This window comes from Oncorhynchus tshawytscha, linkage group LG19 (assembly GCF_018296145.1).
Source record: "Oncorhynchus tshawytscha isolate Ot180627B linkage group LG19, Otsh_v2.0, whole genome shotgun sequence".
Lineage (NCBI taxonomy): Eukaryota > Metazoa > Chordata > Actinopteri > Salmoniformes > Salmonidae > Oncorhynchus > Oncorhynchus tshawytscha.
Genome location: NC_056447.1, coordinates 12,042,012 through 12,068,486, shown reverse-complemented (window position 1 = coordinate 12,068,486; position 26,475 = coordinate 12,042,012). Strand labels below are relative to the sequence as shown.

The following is a 26,475-nucleotide window of genomic DNA, read 5'->3' as shown; positions in this document are numbered from 1 at the left end:
ATTTAAACATGTTTTTACCTGGGTAATGTGGATTTATATATACAGTGAAAATATGTTAATTAAACACTGTTCTGTAAATGCATTTTATTGAAGACAAACGAGTACTTTCCCACAACTATCAAAATAAATTTTTAAACAAAAGCTTTTGCTATAGAATACAAACCACCCCTGCTTATGTGTGATGCAACACAAACACAATGTGACATTTCTCAAATCAGCTAACGTTTGAAGAGACTCAAATCTTGACAAATTTGAGAAATAAAAAGAACAGTACACATACAGGCTTAAGTGAATTCAAATGTCAACCAAATACTTCTATATGCACATCATTACATTGACAGTGTCAGAGAAGTTATTTATGCTTGGAATGGGGCTTGAATGACACATGAAGTTTGGAATCTTACAGTACAAAGTCATTTTTGAACTGACATCATCTCCAGGACGGCATTTTCTATAAAACGATTAACTACACTGGTAGCGTCAACAGATAAAAAAACAAAAACAAATATTTCCAACACATTTTCACTTCACTAAAGTTAATAAAAGGTGTTTTAAAATCAACATCTCAGTGGCAATCCTAAACTGGACCAGACAATGAAGTGGTAGGAGGAGGTTTGGATTCTCACAATCCCTGTGGCCACAACAGTCAAATAGTCCAGCTGAGTCCAATTACCTACAAAAGAGAAAATAATCACAAAAGATATTAAGAGTTTTTAAATGGGTTTCCTAGCCCCAGGCTGTCATTAACCTAGGACTATGGTTCAATTGCGGCTAGCTCAGTTTGGTTTCACTGCAGGCAATGTTGGGGGAAATCCTAAGCTTAGGATCAAAGAGAATATCCCATGATGAAGGTACACTATATATACAAAGGTATGTGGTCACCTCTGTAAATTAGTGTATTCGGCTATTTCATCCACAGACATTGCTGACAGTTGTATAAAATTGAGCACATAGCCATGCAATCTCCATAGACAAACATTGGCAGTAGAATGGCCTTACTGAAGAGCCCAGTGACTTTCAATATGGCACCATCATAGTATGCCACCTTTTCAACAAGTCAGTTCATCAGACTTCTGTCCTGCTACAGCTTCCCCGGTCAACTGTAAGTGCTGTGGAAACGTCTAGGAGCAACAATGGCTCAACCGCAAAGTGGTAGGTAACAAGCTCACAGGACGGGACCGCAGAGTGCTGAAATGTGTAAAAATCGTCTGTTCTCGGTTGCAACACTCACTGCCGAGTTCCAAACTTCTTCTGGAAGGCACATCAACTGTTCGTGAAATAAGCACAAGCTTAAGATCACCATGCGCAATGCCAAGCGTCGGCTGGAGTGGTGTAAAGCTCGCCGCCATTGGACTCTGGAACAGTGTAAATGCGTTCTCTGGAGTGATGAATAACGCTTCACCATCGCATTAGATCGGACGAATATAGGTTTGGCAGATGCCAGGAGAACGCTACCTGCCTGAATGCATAGTGTAAACTGTAAAGTTTGGTGGAGGAGGAATAATGGTCTGGGGTTGTTTTTCATGGTTCAGGCAAGGCCCCTTAGTTCCAGTGAAGGGAAATCTTAATGCTACAGCATACAATGACATTCTAGACGATTCTGTGCTTCCAACTTTGTGGCAACAGTTTGGGTAAGGCCCTTTCCTGTTTCAGCATGACAATGCCCCCGTGCACAAAGCGAGGTCCATACAGAAATGGTTTGTCGAGATCGGTGTGGAAGAACTTGACTGGCCTGCACAGAGCCCTGACCTCAACCCCATCGAACACCTTTGGGATGAAAAAGAACGCTGACTGCAAGCCATGCCTAATCGCCCAACATCAGTGCCGACCTCACTAATACTTGTGGAAAATTCCTGCAGAAATGTTCCAACATCTAGTGGAAAGCATTCCCAGAAAATGGAGGCCATAATATCAACAAAGGGGGGACCTACTCCATATTAATACCCATGATTTTGGAATGAGATGTTCGAAGAGCAGGTGTCCACATACTCATGGTCATATAGTGTGTATGAAAAAGGAATTAACTAGGATTTATACAGTTCTTTCAAAACAATAGGAAAGAGTGTTAGGTAAACTTCTTTGTGATAACATAATTTCACCATGCAATTAGAAGTAAAATATATATATAAAAAATAAAGTTTGGTAGTTACCTGTCCAGCCGGTTAACCACCTCTCTTACGGTGCCGATGAGGTTGTCGTGCTCCTGCGGGTTACTCAGGATGATACCATGGAGCTTTTTCATGTAGGAGTCGATGGTGTCCAGGGTGGGGGTCTCCCCACTAACTGCAGGCGAGAGGGTAGCTTGAGCATGGGAATGTATACAGGCCTATTTAACTACGGTACATCGTAGCAAAACATTTTGCAATGGAAATGGAATACGGGCATTTTCTTTTTGGAAACATTCAGGTAGTCCCTCCATGTTTCTGTCTGTTCAGTGCCTAATGAATATTGCCCTGTTTACAATATCAAGGTGTAGAACCCATAGAACCAAGGAATGGTGGAGGGACGTTAAGGGCTGACCCATGGTTACAAAAAGCACAAGAATAAAAACAAGGAGCTTTTACTTGTGTTTCCCTCTGAAGATTATCTATGCAAATTTCACACAGGAGGAAATGTCAAATCAGGCTCCTGGTTATAATCCCTCTAAAATATTGAATAATTTATCAACAAGGAGGACTTGCATAATCACAGAAAATTAGTTCTCAAAAGGTGACAGGAGGCAGAAGTTTTCAAACGGGGCCTCTGCGGTTTTAAGTAGCCGTTGAAGTGAGGGGTGATGGTAATGAACAAAAGATATCCGCTGTTTCCCTGAAGTGATCACATAAGACCTTGAGCTGAGGTACTGAAGCGTGTGTGATGGGGACAGTAGGGAGCACCCCGGGCCAATGCAAAATAGACACACATGAATGCAATACAGTTGATGAGTATCTGTGTGTGTGTGTGTGTGTGTGTCTCTGTCTCACCAGGAAGGGCCACAGAGGAGAAGCTGCTGGTCAGGGCCTGGCGAAGGGTCTCCAGGTGCTGCTGGAGCAGCCCGTTGCGTCCCCTCTCCTGCCTCACGTCGCCATCCAGGCGCTCCACGGCGCCGCGCATGCTCTCCACGTGCTTCTGCAGTGCCGCGTTGCGTTCCTCATACTCCATGTTGGTCTTGCGCAGCTGACGCATCTCCGCCTCCCGTGCTGTGGGCGAAGACAGACAAATGCCTCGGTCAGGAGGAAACGGGTGTTAAGGTATGTGATGTGAGGTAGCAGGGAGGGTAAATAGTATCAATAATTAAATTGAATCCTCTGTATTTTCAATTGCTATTGTGTTGATACCTAAAGCGGGGCAGATATTTTGGGGATGAGTACGGGTGCTCTAGTCAACAGCAATTTAGTATTGCGAAGGAAGTTACTGGAGTAAAACAAACATTGCAAAGCAAAAATGCTGTGTACCTTTGCTGTGGTTGAGAAACTCCTCTGTGAAGATGGGAATGTCGAACACAGACCTTTCCTTGCCTTCTGTGTCCTTCTGATGGGGTGGAGAAAAACATTAGTGAGTGGGTGAGAGAGAGATGCTTGTAAAACTGAGTGAACACGTTTGAGAGGGGGAGGAAATGGTTTGAAGCTCTGTTCAACCATATACATCGCACCAACATTTGGTGGCTGCAACGTAAGTTGCTCTGGATAAGAAGCCTGCTAAATAAAATCAAAAATGTAAAACCTAACAGTTTAAACACTGGTTGCCACCAATCATTTCCCTAAACTAATTTCCCTGAACCACAATAATTTCTCATTGGACTGAACACTAGTGTCTATTGCTAGACTGGCACAGTGGTCCCTTGTAGTAAAAGTGATCTTTGCTGTTGTGATGTGGACTAATGAGTGTTGGGCTGTGCTCATTCATCTTGTATGGGCAGTGGGATGGCAGCAGGTGGAGATTGGCCACTCACTGGATAACCACATACTACAATGCATTAGGAGTGGAATTTTCTTTTAAAAAGTGGGAATAAGATGTAGTGCTAAAATAAGAGAAATAAGTATGAATTGAAAACATTGTCTTGTGTTTGTACCCTACAGTCCTGGATGTTGCTTCACAAGCCTTTACGCCCCACCTAAAGAGTATGCTAATCTGGAAGAAATGCTGGTGTCGTTTCAGAACGGCTAATTCCAGCTAAGAAGTTACCTTGGTGTTTGAAAAGGCCATACCCTTCAATTACAGTGCTTAACTCCATAAAAATGAATTACACACTCACCAGAAGCCATGTGCTTGCAGCCCTACATAAATGAGTGTCAAAGCGGGTTTAATCCGGCTTTAGTGCCGCTCCAGTAAGCGCTTAATGTGAAGCGAGAGGGGGCCAGACCCTTGAGAAGTTGGGGTACTTAGGTGAGGATATTGTGCCAAGGCCCTTATAAGAATGCCCAACATACAGCAAATCATTAAGTTGTTCATGTGTGATCAATTGTGACTGCAGCATTATGATTTATGCTAATGGAGCGATTACTACAGAACAGACCTTTTCAAGCTGCATTTCCATGTTAGTCATTCAGCAGACACCTACAACCCTGGTGTTGCAAGCTCCACGGGACCATTTCCATGTTAGTCATTTAGCAGACACCTACAACCCTGGTGTTGCAAGCTCCACGGGACCATTTCCATGTTAGTCATTTAGCAGACACCTACAACCCTGGCGTTGCAAGCTCCACGGGACCATTTCCATGTTAGTCATTTAGCAGACACCCACAACCCTGGCGTTGCAAGCTCCACGGGACCATTTCCATGTTAGTCATTTAGCAGACACCTACAACCCTGGTGTTGCAAGCTCCACGGGACCATTTCCATGTTAGTCATTTAGCAGACACCTACAACCCTGGCGTTGCAAGCTCCACGGGACCATTTCCATGTTAGTCATTTAGCAGACACCTACAACCCTGGCGTGGCAAGCTACTCGCTCTACCAACTGAGCCACACGGGACCATTTCCATGTTAGTCATTTAGCAGACACCTACAACCCTGGCGTTGCAAGCTAGCTCTTTGTTTGCTTTAGCGTATAGGAGGGATTGGGTGTGGTAGGGTCAACTCACCTCGTGAAGAGATTCATTGGCTACCTGGTGCCCGCCATCTGTGAGAAAGGAAATACATTTTTTTTTTAAAGGGACAGGAGATGATTCATACTTCCTCTGCGCACCGTGCCTTTGCTACATCTTGAACTAATTGAGGATGAGTCAAAGAGCCGTGTTAAACTAGTAATGGGAGCCATCCCATCAAATAAATGTATCTGATTACGAGGTTGTATTGTACACCTCCAATGTTTCCAATTGGATGCTTTTCCTCATCTGTCTTATTTGAAGGCATAACAAAAGAGCAGCTTGCCAATGTATCATATTGAACAGAAAGCACATGTATAAGGCTGAAAGGCTTGTCTGGGCTGTTGAACCTAACTATTTTCCTTCAACACAGCTGATCTGTAGGGAGAAATATGTTTCAAACCCATCTGAGCTTGTGGGGGCAAACATTGTCAAGTTTCAAAGGTGCACAGGCCTTTTTTCTGATCAGTGGTTATAAAGAAAAGGAAGACTGGGATGCAGCCCTTGAGAGGAGCATTATAGGATCAACCGTTGTATGCCCTAATGAACATGACGCAACTCTTTCGGTGGCGTTTTACCTCCCCGGTGCCTCTTGACCTTCTGTTTCTCCTGCACCTTCCGGGTGAAGTGCTTGTAGGCCTCCGTCTTCTGGTACTTCTCCAGGTCACGCATGTAGCGCTCCTTGTCCCTCTCCGCCTCGTCCAGGTAGCGCTGCACACAGAGAAGAGGGAGAGAGAAACAGGATATCAATCATAGCCGCTTAAAACCTTTTTGATTGATTCAAAATTCGAATTAATATTGACAGCTGTAGCCGAATTGCTGTGCTGCAAATAAGGATATTGGGGTGTGACAGAGGGTGGTAAAATGTTGGAGCGACTTGGACTCCATAGAGTGGGCACAATGAGAGGAATACCAGTTTCCTCCAGTTAAAGCGATTGTGACACTATCCATCAACTGTGTAACAATCGGCTTGGATCTAAAACCATTCTACATTATTAAAGTTCAAAGAAATAATGTGTTCATATGAGAGCAAACAAAGCAAGACAGACAGACAAAATTATATCAAGTGAGCAAAATAAGCATATATTCTCATCAAATGAGTTTCTATCCAAATAAACAATTCACTTTCTTACAAATAGGCACAAAATAAAGGTCCAAATCCCAAATAGAATCCCAACACAATTCTCAATGTCAATATGGAAGTCCAGAATCCAATCCAAAAATAATCCCAAAGTCAATCAAAAAACTAAAATGAGCAATCCCCCTTCAAAATGCAAAAATATTGGTCACCCAAAAAATACAATCAACAGGATATAACTGACCGGATTGTTGTAGTAGAGGAAAATCTGTCCTGGTGGATATTTCCTTACAATAGATCAATGTTCCTGGCATCCATCAAAACCAACAGAATGTATTTGGAGTAACAATCCACAATAATGAGCAAAAAGTATTCTCTTGAATGGTTCATTTAAGGCTGCTTAAGGTCATACAAGGATCATTTTGCTATTTCATTTCAAATTGGAAGACCCCTCGAAGTATATTATATAAAAACTCTGCAAAAAAAGAAACGTCAACTGCGTTTATTTTCAACAAACTTAACAAGATTCAAAAACTGAGACAAACTGAAGAAAAAAAGTTCCACAGACATGCAACTAAGAGAAATGGAATAATGTATCCCTGAACAAAGGGGGGGTAAATATCAAAAGTAACAGTCAGTATCTGGTGTGGCCACCAGCTGCATTAAGTACTGCAGTGCAGCTCCTCCTCATGCACTGCACCAGATTTGCCAGTTCTTGCTGTGAGATGTTACCCCCCTCTTCCACCAAGGCACATGCAAGTTCCCGGACATTTCTGGGGGGGAATGGCCCTAGCCCTCACCCTCCGATCCAACAGGTCCCAGACGTGCTCAATGGGATTGAGATCTGGGCTGTTCGCTGGCCATTGCAGAACACTGATATTCCTGTCTTGCAGGAAATCACGCACAGAACGAGCAGTATGGCTGGTGGCATTATCATGCTGGAGGGTCATGTCAGGATGAGCCTGCAGGAAGGGTACCACATGAGGGAGGAGGATGTCTTCCCTCTAACACACAGCATTGAGATTACCTGCAATGACAACAAGCTTAGTCCGATGGTGCTGTGACACACCGCCCCACACGATGACGGACCCTCCACCTCCAAATCGATCCCGCTCCAGAGTACAGGCCTCGATGTAACGCTCATTCCTTAGATGATAAACGCGAATCCCACCATCACCCCTGGTGAGACAAAACCGTGACTCGTCAGAAAAGAGCACTTTTTGCCAGTCCTGTCTGGTACAGCGACGGTGGGTTTGTGCTCATAGGCAACGTTGTTGCCAGTGATCTCTGGTGAGGACCTGCCTTACAATAGGCCTACAAGCCCTCAGTCCAGCCTCTCTCAGCCGCGGACAGTCTGAGCACTGATGGAGGGATTGTGCATCCCTGGTGTAACTCAGGCAGTTGTTGTTGCCATCCTGTACCTGTCCAACATGTGTGATGTTCGGATGTACCGATCCTGTGCAGGTGTTGTTACACGTGGTCTGCCACTGCGAGGACGATCAGCTGTCCATTCCGTCTCCCTGTAGCGCTGTCTTAGGCGTCTCAGTACGGACATGTCGCGTGAGCGAGCATCGCAAAATAAATTTTGAAATCCATGTTATTCAATTATTTCACCCACACTGCTCGCGCGCGCCAACAAGCGTCTGCATTGCCATGGGCTAAAATAGAACTCCTTTCTATTTCTGAAGCAGATCACGCTGAAAGTCCTGACTCTCCCATCTCCTCATTGGTTTATAGAAGCAGGTACCCACGTACCATCTCCTCATTGGTTATACCCACGTGGGTGATTGAAAGACTAAATGTTTTGCCGGTCGTCGTGGTAATACTATGAAAGTGTAGATGCCGATCACCATATAAGTTCAAAGATGAAAAAGCCTGGAAGGAGGAGAGATGACTAGAAATTATTAGGTTGGCCGTTTTATGTGTGGATTAATTGTCGGAGTAGAGGACCTAGTGCATTTCAGGTAAAATAACAACTCAATGTTTATATCCCAGGACAAATTAGCCGGCAACAGCAAGCTAGCTAAATAAGACAAATTAGCTAGCAAGTGCAAGCTAACTAGCTAAATTGCCATACATGTTTAATGCTTTTCGACCTGTCCCCAAATGAATGTCATTGGTTCAGAGTTTGTTTTGATATTTTAACCTGCGTGTCGTGATTGCGTTTGTGTAGGGGTACAAAATAAATGTATGCACGATGGCGCACGCACACAGCCGGTTTGGGTTCCGTGTAAGGCTGGTTCACGCAGATGAGCAGGGACCCTGGGCATCTGTCTTTTGGTGTTTTTCAGTCAGTAGATGGGCCTCTTTAGTGTCCTAAGTTTTCATAACTGTGACCTTAATTGTCTTAATGACCGTTGCACAGGTGCATGTTCATTAATTGTTTATGGTTCATTGAACAAGCATGGGAAACGGTGTTTAAACTCTTTACAATAAAGATCTGTGAAGTTATTTGGATTTTTACAAATTATCTTTGAAAGACAGGGTCCTTAAAAAGGGACGTTTCTTTTTTTTGCTGAATGTGTATTTGGCCTTACTACTATTAGCCCAAACAAACTCATTGAATAACAGATTCACTACATGGAACAACAGATAGTTTCACCACCCCCCTCCAAATGTATATTTTTTCATACATGTATTTAACCCCTTATTTTTGGAACTAAACAGTCTCCATATATACTTCCATTCATTATTTTGGTACCGGGAGACTTTCAGATGAGTCTTGTGAGGCCTGTGGGGGTCCGAGAGAAAAACAACATTTGTGTGTTTGTGAGAGTCTCACCTTTCCACAGATGGGTCATATTGTAGACCAAACCGTTTGGACACTACTGACGATTTTGTGAGAATCACGATTTTCAGGATGTCTCATGGTCTGACAAACACTGCTCTCGCTCAGTCACTTTGTGCGACATAGGTGGATGCGGTGGATTGAGACGCATCCAGTGCCAACAAACTGAAACAGTATCTTCAGCTTAAACGGACAGATTGTAATTGTGATTTTTTGATTATGCTAATTAGAATTCAGTGGGGGCACGGACATAGACCTTAGGGGTTTAACACTTTCAGGCCAGTGTCGCTGCATGGCTAACCTGCTTGTCTTCCGGCGGCAGCTTGCTCCACTCATTGCCCAGCATCCTAGTGATCTCTGGGAAGGGCACGTCAGGCCGCTCGGCCCTCAGCTGCTCACGCCGGTCGTTCATGAAGCGCACATAGCCCGTCAGCGGTGCCTTGGGGGCGTTGCTGTCCTTCACTGGCTTCTTCCTCTTACGGCCCTTGGTCCAGCTGCTGCGCCTGGGCTTCTGCGGAGAGGGGGTGGGAGATGTGGCAAAACAAACACAGCTAAAGTTAGCACTTATCCTAAATGGTGCTTGCTCTGGAATCCAAAACGTGTATCCTCTGTTGAAACAGTTTGGATTCCAGGCAAGCTAACTCTAGGCAAGGGGTGGTGGCTTTTGTTCCAGCCCTTCTCTAACACACATTGAACGTTTTACAGTCCAGGCTTTTAATCTGGGTCCGGGAAACCAGCCCTGAGTGTGTAATGGTTATTTAAATGACATGGTCTCACCTCCTCTTCATTTCTCTGGCTGCTGTTGTCTGTGTTACCAGGTGAGCCTGTCTGCTCTTCCATCGCCTCAGCCTCCAGGAAACAAGCCTACAGTGGAAACAAACAACATTAGTTCCTATTGTGCATACAGCACCTTATAACAGTGTAAACATTTCTGGTACAAAAAAAGTATAATCTTGCAGACTTTCCTGTAATTCAAATATCCTATCAATGACTCCCAAAACTACCTTCAAAAAGTGAGCAGAAGCGCAATGAGAGCCACGAGCAGAGCCACCGCTTGCTCTGTGGTGCACATCAGTTATTTCAGGTGGTGTCAGCATAATTGAATTTATTTTGGAGTAGAATGTCCTTTAAACAAAAAAAAAAAAAAAGACAGAAAAAAAATCTACAAACATAACGCTACTGAACACAATCCTAGGAGAAACACAGTGAAAGCAAAAGCATGAAACAATTACTTGATTGCTGCAGTTTAAATGACCCTTATTGGTCTGGTTTACTAAGGAACTCCAGACAGACCAAGAATGAATGTGTCAAGAAAGAAAACTCTACCCAGAGGAAAGTGGAATGAAGCATTAGTGCCCTCTACTGCAGGGGAAATCACAGTACACACATACAGGTAACTGCCAATATAAAGGAAAAACTTAAGTAAACAAAGTATATTGAAAGCAGGTGCTTACACACAGGTGTGGTTTCTGATTGAATTAAGCACCATGCTTAGGGTCATCTATAAAAATGCCCAGTTACCCATTATTTTGGCTACCGTGGCTAGAAGAGATCACAGTAGTTGTTTCCATTAACTTGTCCAGTCATTTTGTGTGGACATTTAGAAAAGTTTGCATAGAAAATAGATGCAGCATTTGCCTGCAAGAGTGCGTTTCGATTTAACTATCGTGTCCATAAAAACAGCTGGACGTAATGACGTCAGACCTAAAAAAACAAAACACTTGTCTCTAAAACCTAGTGTAGAATAAAAATGTAGTGGTTGAAGTGTTTCGATTACCCATTTAGACAAATTGCACATTATTAAAATCCAAATCAAATTTATTTGTCACATACACATGGTTAGCGAAATGCTTGTGCTTCTAGTTCCGACAATGCAGTAATAACCAACGAGTAATCTAACAATTTCACAACAACTAGCTTATACACACAAGTGTAAAGGAATGAATACGAATACGTACATAAAAATATATGAATGAGTGATGCCCGAACGGCATAGGCAAGATGCAGTAGATGGTATCGAGTACAGTATATACATATGAGATGAGTAATGTAGGGTATGAAAACATTATATGAAGTGGCATTGTTTAAAGTGGCTAGTGATACATTACATCAAGATGGCAAGATGCAGTAGATGGTATAGAGTACAGTTGGCGACAACCTGTGTTCCCTCAAGTCTCAGGTAGCCAGTATGGATAGAATGCAATAATTAACTATATTATCTGCCCTATTCTAATAATTATCATGTTCCAACGTAGCGCCACGGTCCGTGCCTTTGTGAAATTACACTCCTGTAGATCTGAAATAATTGTGGTGAAACTTGCCAGCCAGCCAACCACAAAAGCAAAGTGAAGCAATTCAGGCATTCTTGAAAGTCAGGACAATCCTTGTCCTGCAAAGAAAATGCTTATAGTTGAAAAAATTGATTTTGCCCCCCCGCGTACCTTGAAATTATTCAGCAATCATAATTTATTCAAAAAACAGTTTCCATCATAATTTGTCACATTTAAGGAAGTTTGACAAAAGAAAAATCCACCCACCCACCAAACAGATGAAAACGTATCCCATATGTACCGTTTCCATTACACATCGCAATGAAAGAGGGGTCTCAAAGGAGCCTAGGGGGTTTAAAGGGTGTGAGTGTCTCGGTCACCAGATCTCAACCCAATTGAACACATGGGAAATTCTGGAACAGTGCCTGTGACAGCCATTTCCACCACCATCAACAAAACACCAAATGATGGAATTTATTCTAGAATATTGGTGTCACATCCCTCCAATAGAGCTCCAGACACTTGTAGAATCTATGCTAAGGTTCATTGTAGCTATTTTTAAAATATAACCTTTATTTAACCAGGCAAGTCAGTTAAGAACAAATTCTTATTTACAATGACAGCCTACCCCGGCCAAACCCGGACGACGCTGGGCCAATTGTGCGCCGCCCTATGGGACTCCCAATCACGGCCGATGTGATGCAGCATGGATTTGAACCAGAGACTACAGTGACGCCTCTTGCACTGAGATGCAGCATCTTAGACCACTGCCCCACTCTGGAGCCCAATGAACTTTTATGACACTTTATGTTGGTGTTTTCTTTATTTGTGCAGTTAACTGTAGAATCCAAATGTTTTTCAATGCATCCTTCCTTCATCAAGGTGATTTACTTGTATGTTCCTATATAAGACAGGTAAAAGCAATATGGTGGAGAATCATTACTCCACATGAATGAGCTCTCACAGAAGAAAGTTCATTATTTTGGCTCAGGCTGTAGCCTATAACAGGAAGTTAGTGAAACTGGAAATAGAGGTGACGATTCCTTCCTTTGCTCTTTGATAGTGAAACACTGACATTGAGACCCAGTTGAGTCAGTGTCAACGTTTGCTATGCCATGTTTGCTGTCTGGATGCTGAATGCCGTGATGTCATGCCCATATCGTTTAACACTTGACTCTCACTCCAATCGTTTGGACTGTTTTACAAAAAGAAATGAGCGCATTAGATAACCACTTCAGCCTAGACCATTAAACACAAATTGGGATAAACGTAGGAATGTAATGATTCACCAATTCGCATCGGTTCCCGATTCAAATGTTTAAGATGTGACTGCATCGGTCCGCGGACTCCAAACCGATCCAAATGTAGCATGCGTCGGTCAGAAAATCAATTCAAACAATACGAAACGCCGATTCAAAAATTATATTTGCTCATATTACTTTATTTCTAACTTCCAGAAATACCTAATATTTTGTGACAACTGATGTGTTCTCTCCTTCAGTGTGGAACTAAGCATCACATCTCCAAGATGGCATAGCAGTCAGACGTCTTTTGTCCTCGTCTTGTCGTGTCCCGTATTATTTACAACTTTCTTCGCATACCTTTTTACATATTTTTTTATTATTTTCCATAAACTCATCTTCAAAATACTCTCCTGCAACCCGCCTCACCAATTTATATTAAAAAAATAAAGTATTATTTACCTCAAATCTGTAATCCTCCATAGAAGCTAACCAGAAGCTAGCCAGAAGCTAATCCAGAAGCTAATCCAGAAGCTAACCAGAAGCTAATCAGAAGCTAATCAGAAGCTAGTTAGCTTCTTTACTGGCTAATCGTTAGTATTCAGCTAACCACGGTTTGTGGTCATCAGCTATCCTTTAGCTCGAAAATCTATCGGCAGTTTTGTACGGCGCGGCTCGGACCGGAACATGCCGGACCTATTTTTCTCTCCATGGCCCCGGATTTCAACCGCTAACTCTGGACATTTATACCTGGATCTCGCAGCGGCTATCCGTGTGACTATCGGATTACGTCGATTCCGGAGCAAACATCAATTACTCCGGAGCTAGCCAGCTGAAGAGTTCAGTCACTCCTGGCTACAATCACCTATCCGGACCCGTTTTACTGCCAACGCGGAGCCCCACCGGGCCTTCACAACTGGACTACCGACATTATCTGCCCGAGGGAGTTATCCGGCTGGCTCCTCCGTCGCAACGTTACCTGAATGACCATCTGCGGTCCGCTAATCATTAGCTGATTATCGGGCCTCTATAACTATATCCATTGTTTTTTTTGCGAATTGGATTGATCCCCTCTACCACACGGAACCCCACTAATCCTACCGACGGAAACGCACGAGGTGGCTAAAAACAGACCTCTATCCTATGCTAGCTTGCTACCGATGGCCCGGCTAGCTGTCTGAATCACCGTGACCCCAACCAACCTCACTGGACCCTTTTGATCACTCGACTAAGCATGCCTCTCTTTAATGTCAATATGCCTTGTCCATTGCTGTTCTGGTTAGTGTTTATTGGCTTATTTCACTGTAGAGCCTCTAGTCCTGCTCACTATACCTTATCCAACCTATTAGTTCCACCACCCACACATGCGATGACATCTCCTGGTTTCAATTATGTTTCTAGAGACAATATCTCTCTCATCATCACTCAATACCTAGGTTTACCTACACATCCTACCATACCTTTGTCTGTACATTATACCTTGAAGCTATTTTATCGCCCCCAGAAACCCCCTTTTACACTCTGTTCCAGACGTTCTAGACGACCAATTCTTATTGCTTTTAGCCGTACCCTTATCTTACTCCTCCTCTGGCGATGTAGAGGTGAATCCAGGCCCTGCAGTGCCTAGCTCTACTCCTATTCCCCAGGCGCTCTCTTTTGATGACTTCTGTAACCGTAATAGCCTTGGTTTCATGCATGTTAACATTAGAAGCCTCCTCCCTAAGTTTGTTTTATTCACTGCTTTAGCACACTCTGCCAACCCGGATGTTCTAGCTGTGTCTGAATCCTGGCTTAGGAAGACCACCAAATATTCTGAAATTTTCATCCCAAACTACAATATTTTCAGACAAGATAGAACTGCTGCAATCTACTGCAAAGATAGCCTGCAGAGTTCTGTCCTACTATCCAGGTCTGTACCCAAACAATTTGAACTTCTACTTTTAAAAATCCACCTCTCTAAAAACAAGTCTCTCACTGTTGCCGTCTGCTATAGACCACCCTCTGCCCCCAGCTGTGCTCTGGACACCATATGTGAACTGATTGCCCCCCATCTGTCTTCAGAGCTCGTGCTGCTAGGCGACCTAAACTGGAACATGCTTAACACCCCAGCCATCCTACAATCTAAGCATGATGCCCTCAATCTCACACAAATGATCAATGAACCTATCAGGTACCTCCCCAAAGCCTTAAACACAAGCACCCTCATAGATATCATCCTAACCAACTTGCCCTCTAAATACACCTCTGTCGTCTTCAACCAAGATCTCAGCAATCACTGCCTCATTGCCTGCATCCGTAATGGGTCAGCGGTCAAATGACCTCCACTCATCACTGTTCAAACGCTCCCTGAAACACTTCAGCGAGCAGGCCTTTCTAATCGACCTGGCCTGGGGTATCCTGGAAGGATATTGATATCATCCCGTCAGTAGAGGATGCCTGGTTATTTTTTTTGAATGCCTTCCTAACCATCTTAAATAAGCATGCCCCATTCAAGAAATTTAGAACCAGGAACAGATATAGCCCTTGGTTCTCCTCAGACCTGACTGCCCTTAACCAACACAAAAACATCCTATGGCGTTCTGCATTAGCATCGAACAGCCCCCGTGATATGCAGCTGTTCAGGGAAGCTAAAAACCATTATACACAGAAAGTTAGAAAAGCCAAGGCTAGCTTTTCAAGCAGAAATTTGCTTCCTGCAACACTAACTCAAAAAAGTTCTGGGACACTGTAAAGTCCATGGAGAATAAGAACACCTCCTCCCAGCTGCCCACTGCACTGAAGATAGGAAACACTGTCACCACTGATAAATCCACTATAATTGAGAATTTCAATAAGCATTTTTCTACGGCTGGCCATGCTTTCCACCTGGCTACCCCTACCCCGGTCAACAGCACTGCACCCCCCACAGCAACTCGCCCAAGCCTTCCCCATTTCTCCTTCTCCCAAATCCAGTCAGCTGATGTTCTGAAAGAGCTGCACAATCTGGACCCTTTCTTTCTAAAATGATCTGCCGAAATTGTTGCCACCCCGATTACTAGCCTGTTCAACCTCTCTTTCGTGTCGTCTGAGATTCCCAAAGATTGGAAAGCAGCTGCGGTCACCCCCCTCTTCAAAGGGGGGGACACTCTTGACCCAAACTGCTACAGACCTATATCTATCCTACCCTGCCTTTCTAAGGTCTTCGAAAGCCAAGTCAACAAACAGATTACCGACCATTTCGAATCTCACCATACCTTCTCTGCTATGCAATCTGGTTTCAGAGCTGGTCATGGGTGTACCTTAGCCACGCTCAAGGTCCTAAACGATATCTTAACCGCCATCAATAAGAAACATTACTCTGCAGCCGTATTCATTGATCTGGCCAAGGCTTTCGACTCTGTCAATCACCACATCCTCATCGGCAGACTCGACAGCCTTGGTTTCTCAAATGATTGCCTCGCCTGGTTCACCAACTACTTCTCTGACAGAGTTCAGTGTGTCAAATCGGAGGGTCTGCTGTCCGGACCTCTGGCAGTCTCTATGGGGGTGCCACAGGGTTCAATTCTTGGACCGACTCTCTTCTCTGTATACATCAATGATGTCGTTCTTGCTGCCGGTGAGTCTCTGATCCACCTCTACGCAGACGACACCATTCTGTATACTTCTGGCCCTTCTTTGGACACTGTTAACAACCCTCCATGCAAGCTTCAATGCCATACAATTCTCCTTCCGTGGCCCCCAATTGCTCTTAAATACAAGTAAAACTAAATGCATGCTCTTCAACCGATCGCTGCATGTACCTGCCCGCCTGTCCAACATCACTACTCTGGACGGCTCTGACTTAGAATACGTGGACAACTACAAATACCTAGGTGTCTGGTTAGATTGTAAACTCTCCTTCCAGACCCACATTAAACATCTCCAATCCAAAGTTAAATCTAGAATTGGATTCCTATTTCCCAACAAAGCATCCTTGACTCATGCTGCCAAACATACCCTTGTAAAACTGACCATTCTACCAATCCTCGACTTCGGCGATGTCATTTACAAAATAGCCTCCAATACCCTACTCAACAAATTGGATGCAGTCTATCACAGTGCAATCCGTTTTGTCACCAAAGCCCCATATACTACCCACCATTGCGACCTGTACGCTCTCGTTGGCTGGCCCTCGCTTCATACTCGTCGCCAAACCCACTGGCTCCATGTCATCTACAAGACCCTGCTAGGTAAAGTCCCCCCTTATCTCAGCTCGCTGGTCACCATAGCATCACCCACCTGTAGCATGCGCTCCAGCAGGTATATCTCTCTGGTCACCCCCAAAACCAATTCTTTCTTTGGCCACCTCTCCTTCCAGTTCTCTGCTGCCAATGACTGGAACGAACTACAAAAATCTCTGAAACTGGAAACACTTATCTTCCCCACTAGCTTTAAGCACCAACTGTCACAGATTACTGCACCTGTACATAGCCCACCTATAATTTAGCCCAAACAACTACCTCTTTCCCTACTGTATTTATTTTGCTCCTTTGCACCCCATTATTTTTATTTCTACTTTGCACATTCTTCCACTGCAAATCTTCCATTCCAGTGTTTTACTTGCTATATTGTATATACTTTGCCACCATGGCCTTTTTTTTGCCTTTACCTCCCTTATCTCACCTCATTTGCTCACATCGTATATAGACTTGTTTATACTGTATTATTGACTGTATGTTTGTTTTACTCCATGTGTAACTGAGTTGTTGTATGTGTCGAACTGCTTTGCTTTATCTTGGCCAGGTCGCAATTGTAAATGAGAACTTGTTCTCAACTTGCCTACCTGGTTAAATAAAGGTGAAATAAATTTAAATAAATAAATAAATAAATGTAACTGTGTTGACAGTCATTGATCTACAAGTAATTTTGCATTCTGAACAACCCCAGTCAATATCAGTAGCCTGGTCAAACTGAGCACTGTGCCCAGCTTCACATGCTGACCAACAAAGTAGGCAGCCTGTTCCGGATCTTGCACATCTGTGTGGCACCTTCAGCAGTCAAATGCTAAAATGGCTTGATTGATATTAGGCTTTCTTAGTTGAGTGACAACCTATGTCATTTGCTAGGTTATTTTTTATCTATGCGCTGTTGAAAATGTTTTACCGGAATAAAAGTAAGCAATCTGAGACAACTCATCTGGCTATAGCCTTCCTGTTGAACGGGGCTTACAATATATTTTATTTGAGATTGTTCAGGTTTGGCATCCGCAATAGTTTTGCTTTAACAATCAGTATACACCGATTGTACAAAACATTAGGCACACCTGCTCTTTCTATGACATGGACTGACCAGGTGAACGCTATGATTCCTTAATGATGTCACCTGTTAAAAACAGTTCAAATCAGTGTAGATGATGGGGAGGAGACATGTTAGAGAGATTTTTGAATGGGCTAGACAAAAGATTTAGGTGCCTTTGAACGGGGCATGGTAGTAGGTGCAGGCACACCGGTTTGAGTGTGTCAAGAACTGCAACTCTGCTGGGTTTTTCAACTCAACAGTTTCCTGTGTGTGTCAAGAATGGTCCACCACCAAAAAGGATAGCAAGCCAACTTGACACATCTGGGGGAAGCATTGGAGTCAACATGGGTCAGCATCCCTGTGGAACTAATGACACCTTGTAGAGTCCATGCCCTGACAAATTGAGGTGGTTCTGAGCACAAAGGGGTGCAACAATTAGGATGCTGTTCCTAATGTTTTGTACACTCAGTGTATATGGTCATTTTTAAATATACAGGGTAAAGTTGATCATTTCATAACGAGGAATCACTTACGAGGCGCACTGCATGGACGAAGCGGGAGCAGAAACGAAGCTCACTTCCAACCATTTGATTTTGAGGTGGGGGTGAAATCTATAGTTGTGCTATATATTCATTGGCTATGTCATAGCTAATTTGTAAACGATAGATACATTACATTATAAGTTACTGGCTGTGTCCGAATACCCATACTAGTGTCCAACATACTTAATGTGAACCTAAATTATGTAAAGAAAGCAATCCAATGTTATTTGTTGCCTTTTACTGCAAATGACACTCAAGTCTTGAGAAAAAAATGATACTAATATTACAGTTACCATGACAGCCTTTATAATAGAACACTTCTGAACACACACACACATCTATTGCACTTGGGAAAAAAATACTGTTAAAGTGTCTGGCTAGCTAAAGGAGAATTCGATCCAGCTAGCAAGATGCTTAACAATGCTAATAATACTTGTGCCACCATACCGTCTCCCTCACCTCAAACTTTCCAAATGCCAGTTGTTTTTCGGTTACAGCTCATGAAGTAGGCTTCATAACATTCTCACCCCCGTCTCAGTCGTCAGGCTTCTCACCTACGGAACCCAAACCAGCTGCGCGCATGCGCCATCGTGCATAAATGTATTTTGTCCCCCCACACCAAACGTGATCACGACACGCAGGTTAAAATATCAAAAACTCTGAACCAATTATATTAATTTGGGGACAGGTCGAAAAGCATTAAACATGTATTGCAATTTAGCTAGTTAGCTTGCACTTGCTAGCTAATTTGTCCTGGGATATAAACATTGAGTTGTTATTTTACCTGAAATGCACTAGGTCCTCTACTCTGACAATTAATCCACACATAAAACGGCCAACCTAATCATTTCTAGTCATCTCTCCTCCTTCCAGGCTTTTTCATCTTTGAACTTATATGGTGATTGGCATCTAAACTTTCATAGTATTACCACGACTACTGGCAAAACAGTTCGTCTTTCAATCACCCACGTGGGTATAACCAATGAGGAGATGGTACGTGGGTACCTGCTTCTATAAACCAATGAGAAGATGGGAGAGGCAGGACTTTCAGCTCGATCTGCATCAGAAGCCCTTGGCGACGCAGACACTCATTGATGCGCAACAATTTAATAACATGGATTTCTAAATGTATTTTGCTACGCACGTGACGTGTCCGGTCTGGTCAGCATGTAATAATGTTACCTCTTCGTTATCATTCAGGGGACGGTCTGCTATAAATGGCAAGCTTCATTTCCAGAGCGTTCGCTGATGCTGTAACTAGTAAATTGGTTGTCTCTTCTCTCTTCAGTCGGGGTGCTGTGCTGCATTTTGTTGTTATGTGGTCGATTGGCTGAGCAATGTATAGTATTGCTCCAAACGCGCATCACTCGTTCGCTTACAGCCAGTAGTGATCCTCCACCCCCCCTTCAAAAAACCTCTCATCGGATATACACAAATCACGGTCACCTATTTTGGATTTAAAAACGGCCAATTTCGCCGAAAGGTGACTAGTTTGTATCCCTGTCATGTGTTTTGCTCCCAAGATCGTTATGTTTTGGTCAAGTGTTTTGATGTCTGTAATTTTTGGAGTCAATGTAGAATTGTGCCCTCTGGTTGCCCTTTTTGGTCTACCACCTACTGACTTAATGGTGTGCAAACTAGTTTAGGATGCACTTGCTTTCTCTACTATCCTCGCCAAGAGATGTATAGTTCTTGAGTGGTAAAACGTCCACTCTCCATTGCACGGTCGATGACTGCACAATTTGATTCACTTTATTAAAACTAGAAGAAAATATGTTGTACTTTAAAAATGATGCATTTCATTCCACCTGGGGAACCTTTATAGACCTTCTAGAAGGGCCAGACCTTCTGTTCTTTATTTTTAAATATTTGATATGCATCCATTGTGTGTGGACGGCTTGATCCTGCTAATAAAATCTGTTACCATACCTGTCCGTATACCTCTGAGTTGTGCTTCTAGGTCTTGGTGCCCTCGGCACCCATCAATCCTTTCATTGGGGTTGGGTGGAGGTCGGGGGAGAGAGAATGTGCACCCCTTTGGGTTCCCAGGGCCAGAGTTTTAAAGCATTTCGCCCAACAATGTAAAAATGTGCTTGTCCTTGAATGTACACTGAACAAAAATATAAACGCAACATGTAAAGTGTTGGGCCCATGTTTCATGAGCTGAAATAAAAGATCACAGAAATTGTACTTATGCACAAAAAGCTTATTTCTCTCAAATTCTGAGCACAAATGTTTGCATCCCTGTAAGTGAGCATTTCCGCTTTGCCAAGATTATCCATTCACCTGTATGTGTGGCATATCAGGAAGCTGATTAAGCAGCATGATCATTACACAGGTGCACCTTGTGCCTGAGACAATAAAAAGCCACTAAAATGTGCAGTTCTCACACAACACAATGCCAGATGTCTCAAGTTGAGGGAACATGCAATTGGCATGCTGACTGCAGGAATGTCCACCTGAGTTGTTGCCAGATAATTGAATGTTCATTTCTCTACCATAAGCCATCTCCCAACTTTCTTTTAGAGAATTTGCCAGTATGTCCAACCGGCCTCACAACCGCAAACCTCGTGTATTGCATCATGTGCGCGAGCGGTTTGCTGATGTCAATGGCAGGCTATGGCCACAATTGCATTTTATCGATGGCAACTTGAATGCACAATTCATCTGCTGCAATCACTTAATGTTTCAGCATGATAAGACACAGCCCCATGTGACAAGGATCTGTACACAATTCCTGGAAGCTGAAAATGTCCCAGTTCTTCAATGGCCTGCATAGTCACCAGACATGTCACCCATTGAGCCTGTTTGGGATGCTCTGGATCGACGTGTATGACAGCGTGTTCCAGTTCCCGCCAATATCCAGCAACTTCGCACAACAATTGAAGAGGAGTGGGACAACATTCCACAGGTCACAATCAACAGCCTGATCAACTATGTACGAAGGAGTTGTGTTGCGCTGAATGAGGCAAATGGTGGTCACACAGATACTGACTGGTTTTCTGATCAACTCCCATATCTTTTTTTTGAAGGATGCATATCTGTATTCCCAGTCATGTGAAACCCATAGATTAGGGCCTAAAGTATTCATTTAAATTGACTGATTTCCTGATATGAACTGTAACTCAAAATCTTTGAAATTGATGTTGCATTTATATTTTTGTTCAGTATATATTTTGTAATGGTGGATGTTGAATTCGGGAGGTTACCTTCACGGAAAATGGAACAAACAACTTTTTCTCTTAGTTAACTTCAACGAATCACGACCCGCCATAGGATATCAACAGTGACAACAGTTGGCTGCTATTTACAGTGCATTCAGAAAGTATTCCTACTTCCACATTTTGTTTTTACAGCCAGAATTCAAAATGGATTAAATATGTTTTTTCCTCACCCGTTTACACACAATGCCCCATGACGACAAAGTGAAAACATGTCTAGATTTTTTTGTGCAAGTTGATTGAAAATTAAATACAGAAAATCTAATTTACATAATTATTCACACACCTGAGTCAATACTTTGTAGAAGCACCTTTGGCAGCGATTACAGCTGTGAGTCTTTCTGGGTGAGTCTAAGACCTTTCCACAACTGGATTGTGCAACATTTGCTCATTATATTTTTCAAAATTCTTCAAGCTCGGTCAAACTTGGTTGTTGATCATTGTTAGACAACCATTTTCAAGTCTTGCTATAGATTTAAGATGATTTGTTAAGTCAAAACGGTAACTCAGCCATTCAGGAACATTCACTGACTTCTTGGTAAGCAACTCCAGTGTATATTTGGCCTTGTGTTTTCAGTTATTGTCCTGCTGAAAGGTGAATTAATCTCCCAGTTTCTGGAGGAAAGCAGATTGGTTTTCATCTAGGATTTTGCCTGTGCTTAGCTACATTCCATACATTGTTTTATCCTGAAAAATGACCCAGTCCTTAATGATTACAAGCATACCCATAACATGATGCAGCCACCACTATGCTTCAACATATGGAGAGTGGTAGTCAGTAATGTGTTGGATTGGATTTGCTCCAAACAAACACTTTATTCAAGACAAGAAATGTATTGCTTTGCCACATTTTTTGCCATTTTACTTTCGTGCCTTGTTGCAAACAGGAAGCATGTTTTGGAATAGTTTTATTCTTTACAGGCTTCCTTTTCACTCTGTCAATTAGGTTAGTGTTGTGGAGTAACTACAATGTTGTTGATCCATCCTCAGTTTTCTATCACAGCCATTAAACTCTAAATGTTTGAAAGTCACTATTGGGCTCATGGTGAAATCCTTGAGCGGTTTCCTTCCTCTCCGTCAACTGAGTTAGGAAGGATGCCTGTATCTTTGTAGTGGCTGGGTGTATTGATACACCATCCAAAGTGTAATTAATAACTTCACCATGCTCAACAGGATATTCAATGTCCGCTTATATTTATTTATTTCCCCATCTACCGAGAGGTGTCCTTCTTTGCGAGTCATTGGAAAACCTCCCTCGTCTTTGTGGTTGAAATTCACTGCTCGACTGAGGGACCTTACAGAATTTTCTGTGTGGGGTACAGAGAGGAGTTAAGCACATTTTGACTCCTGAACTTATTTAGGCTTGCCATAACAAAGGGGTTGAATACTTATGGACTCAAGACATTTCAGCATTTAATTTTTTGTTAATTTGTAAAAATGTCTAAAACAATTCCACTTTCTTTTTTTCTTTTTTATTCTGGCTGTAACAACAAAATGTGGAAAATGTCAAGGGATGTGAATACTTTGAAGCCACTGTTTGTGATAGTTTGACTTTCAAATCCATGTATTGGTGTGTGGCCAGCGACCTTCATAGAGAAACCGCCCCGAATTATCCGTTCCATTTGAGAAAGAAATTGATTCCTGCGTTCTAAGTCCTGCGACCCTCAGCGCTAATGACAAAATCAACAGTACAAAACCAAATATATTGATCTGTTTTAAAAGGGATATTTATGCTTTTAGCATTTTAGACCTAATTTCCCACTTACTTTTAGTGTTAAAGCATCCTCCAGACAGTTGTTTTGGAAAGATCCATTCCTGAGATTTCTTTGGCTGGCTTAGTTGCTTGCACGAGCCATATAGTGGTAGTGCCCAGACTCACCCAAATACACGCTTCAAAACATCTCCACATAAAATTCTATTGTCTTTTATGTTTTGGGGGGCCTGTCGAAAAATGCGATTTGTTTCTTTCTGCAAACATTCGCAATTATGATTTTGAAAAAAACGGACTAGCTACTTCAGCTGAAGTATGTTGTTCCGCTCACGTGAGCAACAAGTCTGACACTCCCGAGTAGGTGTCATCTCGCGCTTGTCAACGGAGCGCGTGGCTATACATACAGAAATATGAACAAGGCAAACTAGCTGCATTTCACTAGCTATAATAGGGATAAGGATACGGATAGCCTAGATGTCGAAGAAGGTACATAGGTAGATGGATTGCTAAATTAGTAGTGTATAACATGTTTATATGTTCATTTACTTATTCAAAAGTGTATTTTTCTATTAGTTGTATGTATGAGTGTTTACTTTTATTACCTTCATTACAAATTGATTGTCTACAACACATACTTGCAGTGTTGTCTTTATTTGGGAACATGTTTGTGTGTCATAAAAACAAGCTTTATTTGGGAACATGTTGAAGAACAAGTAACTGTTGTTCACATACTCATAGGCAGTTATACACCTTATACTTACATGGTTATAGCCATAGATGTGTAATAAAACTTGGTATCATTACATGTTCAGTCTTTATACATTCTTGAGAATCAAGTGGTTCAGAGAACCAGATGTGTGTCCTCAGACTGCTTAAATCCAACTCCTGAAGGTGGAGGATACTTTCTACAGATTGCCTCAGCGACGCAGGACAGCTTTACTCGTCCGTTACCTTTTCCAGGCTTCTCCCTTGAGTGCCCATTCCATCACAATATTGACTATGGAATGGGGAAAGATCAATATGGGATCATTATAGGGCACATAATATATTGAAATGTATCTCTAATACTGTACATTAATGATAACTTCAATTTAAAATGTTAACTTACTATATGGACAGCTGCCTCTTTGGTCCTGCCGCATGTGGTCCCTGTTTCCCCAGTTGATCTTAGGAACAACCTTTCAATGACTCCTGGGTTGATACGGGCTGGGAAATCTGTATGATCTGTCACACAGACTTGTGCTGTTCCCGACACCATAAGTGTCTTTGTGTCAACGTGACTCTCTTTCTGGGTGCTGTTGCTGGTCTGCCAGATCACCGGTTGCCATTTCCCCCAGTGCTGTCTCGGCTTCTATCTGTCAAGGCTCTTCGTCAGCATATTTTGGCTCATATAAATTATGGTTCTGCAAAGTATGCATCCTCTTCAGGCTCGCCGCTGTCTGACTTAGACATGCTTTGATTTAATCATTTTGGGTGGTGTGAAAGCCGTGTCTGCCCTGCGCCAACCTCAAAACCAGGCTCGTGGAATTTGGAGGTGTGGCCAAGCGAGACTAACAGTGCGCGGATGTAGTAGTGACGTAGAAATGAGTTGTAAGACAAGTGCAAAACAGGAACTAAAAAGTCGGGAGTTATACACATTTAAGCTCGTAATAGTGGAAACAATCAAGTATTTTGATATTGATGTGGGTATAGCCCACAAAGACATGAGTTGGCTGTAGAGTTTCTTGTGGGACGTTTTAAAGCACATTTTTGGGGTGAGTCTGACCACTACCACCATATGCAAGCAACTAAGCCAGCCAAAGAAATCTCAGGAATGGACATCTGACCAAATCAACTGTCTGGATGCTGCTTCAACACTGAAAGTAAGTGGAAAATTAGGTCTAAAATGCAAAAAAAATGAAATGTCCCTTTAAGCAATTGATCTTGTCATTATGTTGACTATAAACTTGTTTACTAACATCACCAATCTGAGGTAAAAAGGATGTGCAATTCCTCCCAATTTGATGTGTTCAAGCATCAGCTTGTGTTATAGTAACATACCGTCCACATCATGGTCAGTAGAATAATATACATTGCCATATCTTCATTTAGGACGACAGTAAATGAAGCAAAACCACAGATATTGTAAAAAATTATCACATTTTTCTCACTAGTTGAACCATTTAGAGATTTTTAAAAATGCTCCTAAGCACAATTTAACCAGGCAGTTCCCAAACTGTTTGCAGGTTTAAAGCTTATTTCCTGCAATTCCACACCTTTTGCCATGGGGTGCAACATTGTTTTCACCATTAAAGCAACTTTTCATGCAATTCTATACATTTTGCAAAGTCTAATGTGCATTCATGTGATATTTGAGTGACAAAATGTACAATAATATCTATTGGCTGACATGGGCTAGTTGATCTGGACATTTCTGACAAGTTATAAGGTATGCAATGACTAACATTCACTACCCAATTTCGAAATTGCACCTTGTGCACATTTCACTATTACAAGTTTCAAGGGTAAGTTTAAAGCAGGACTGAGTTTATTGGAGTTTCTTGGTGTAACCACTGGTCTAGACTAGATCGTCCGTAGGGTCTGTGCAGCACGCTGAACGTTTGAGGTCCCTGGTAAGTAATGGTCTGACTAGACAATATGTTTAATAGCTTGCCAAGCACTAGCTAGCTGACTAGTCTCTGGTCTGCAAGGCAGGTAGCTAGGTAACTATACTTTACTAGTTATATATTTTTTTATCTTATCTGACTTACCACAGCTGAAGTTCCTACTGGGAAGATATAACGTTACATGTCCTAATTCTATTTTAACGTTAGCTAGCATGCATCTTAGCTAGCTCGCTACTTAGCTGGTTAAAAGGGTTTTGGTTTTTCCGACAATAGTGAAACAGGTCTGTGTTTTTCACTTTATTTAATCATTTGTTCACAATGGAGTACACTAACCTGTAACTTATTCTTTTTGGTTAAAAATCCAGAAATTAGCTGGCGATGGGGATCTCAGAATCAAAACAATGCAGAAGTCCTCTCTGGAAGTGGAATAACGTCACTACCGGCAACCGATTTACTTAAATTCATCCGAGTGTCGCTTGCATTGTGGTCAATGCAAACAGGGGTACTTGGGACGTCCCTAACCCATTGAAGTGGACATTTCAAAAGGTTAGGGTTATGTAAGGTTTCTGTTCATGGTTAAGGTTAGGATAAGGGTAGTGATTAAGGTTTAGGGCACGTGTCAAATTCATTCCACAAGGGCCGAGTGTCTGAGGGTTTTCTTTCCTCCATTGTACTTTATTGATTAATTATGGTAAC

At 42.5% G+C, this 26,475-nt stretch overlaps 1 protein-coding gene across 2 annotated transcripts; it reads right to left on the bottom strand.

Moving 5' to 3' along the window:
• Positions 1-69: 69 nt before the first annotated feature.
• On the bottom strand, positions 70-26,234 carry hmg20a (high mobility group 20A). 2 transcript variants are annotated; one of them, XM_024379107.2, is made up of 9 exons: positions 26,113-26,234; positions 9,710-9,796; positions 9,234-9,443; positions 5,645-5,777; positions 5,064-5,101; positions 3,435-3,510; positions 2,964-3,179; positions 2,151-2,283; positions 70-673 (listed from the first exon to the last, which is right to left on the bottom strand). In XM_024379107.2, the coding sequence occupies exons 2-9, from the start codon at positions 9,770-9,772 to the stop codon at positions 670-672; spliced, it is 873 nt and encodes a 290-aa protein (XP_024234875.1). In that variant the 5' UTR covers positions 9,773-9,796; positions 26,113-26,234; the 3' UTR covers positions 70-669. The 2 variants fall into 2 exon arrangements, with proteins under 2 accessions (XP_024234875.1, XP_024234876.1); XM_024379108.2 differs by lacking the exon at positions 70-673 and having other exon boundaries at positions 2,147-2,283.
• Positions 26,235-26,475: the final 241 nt, after the last annotated feature.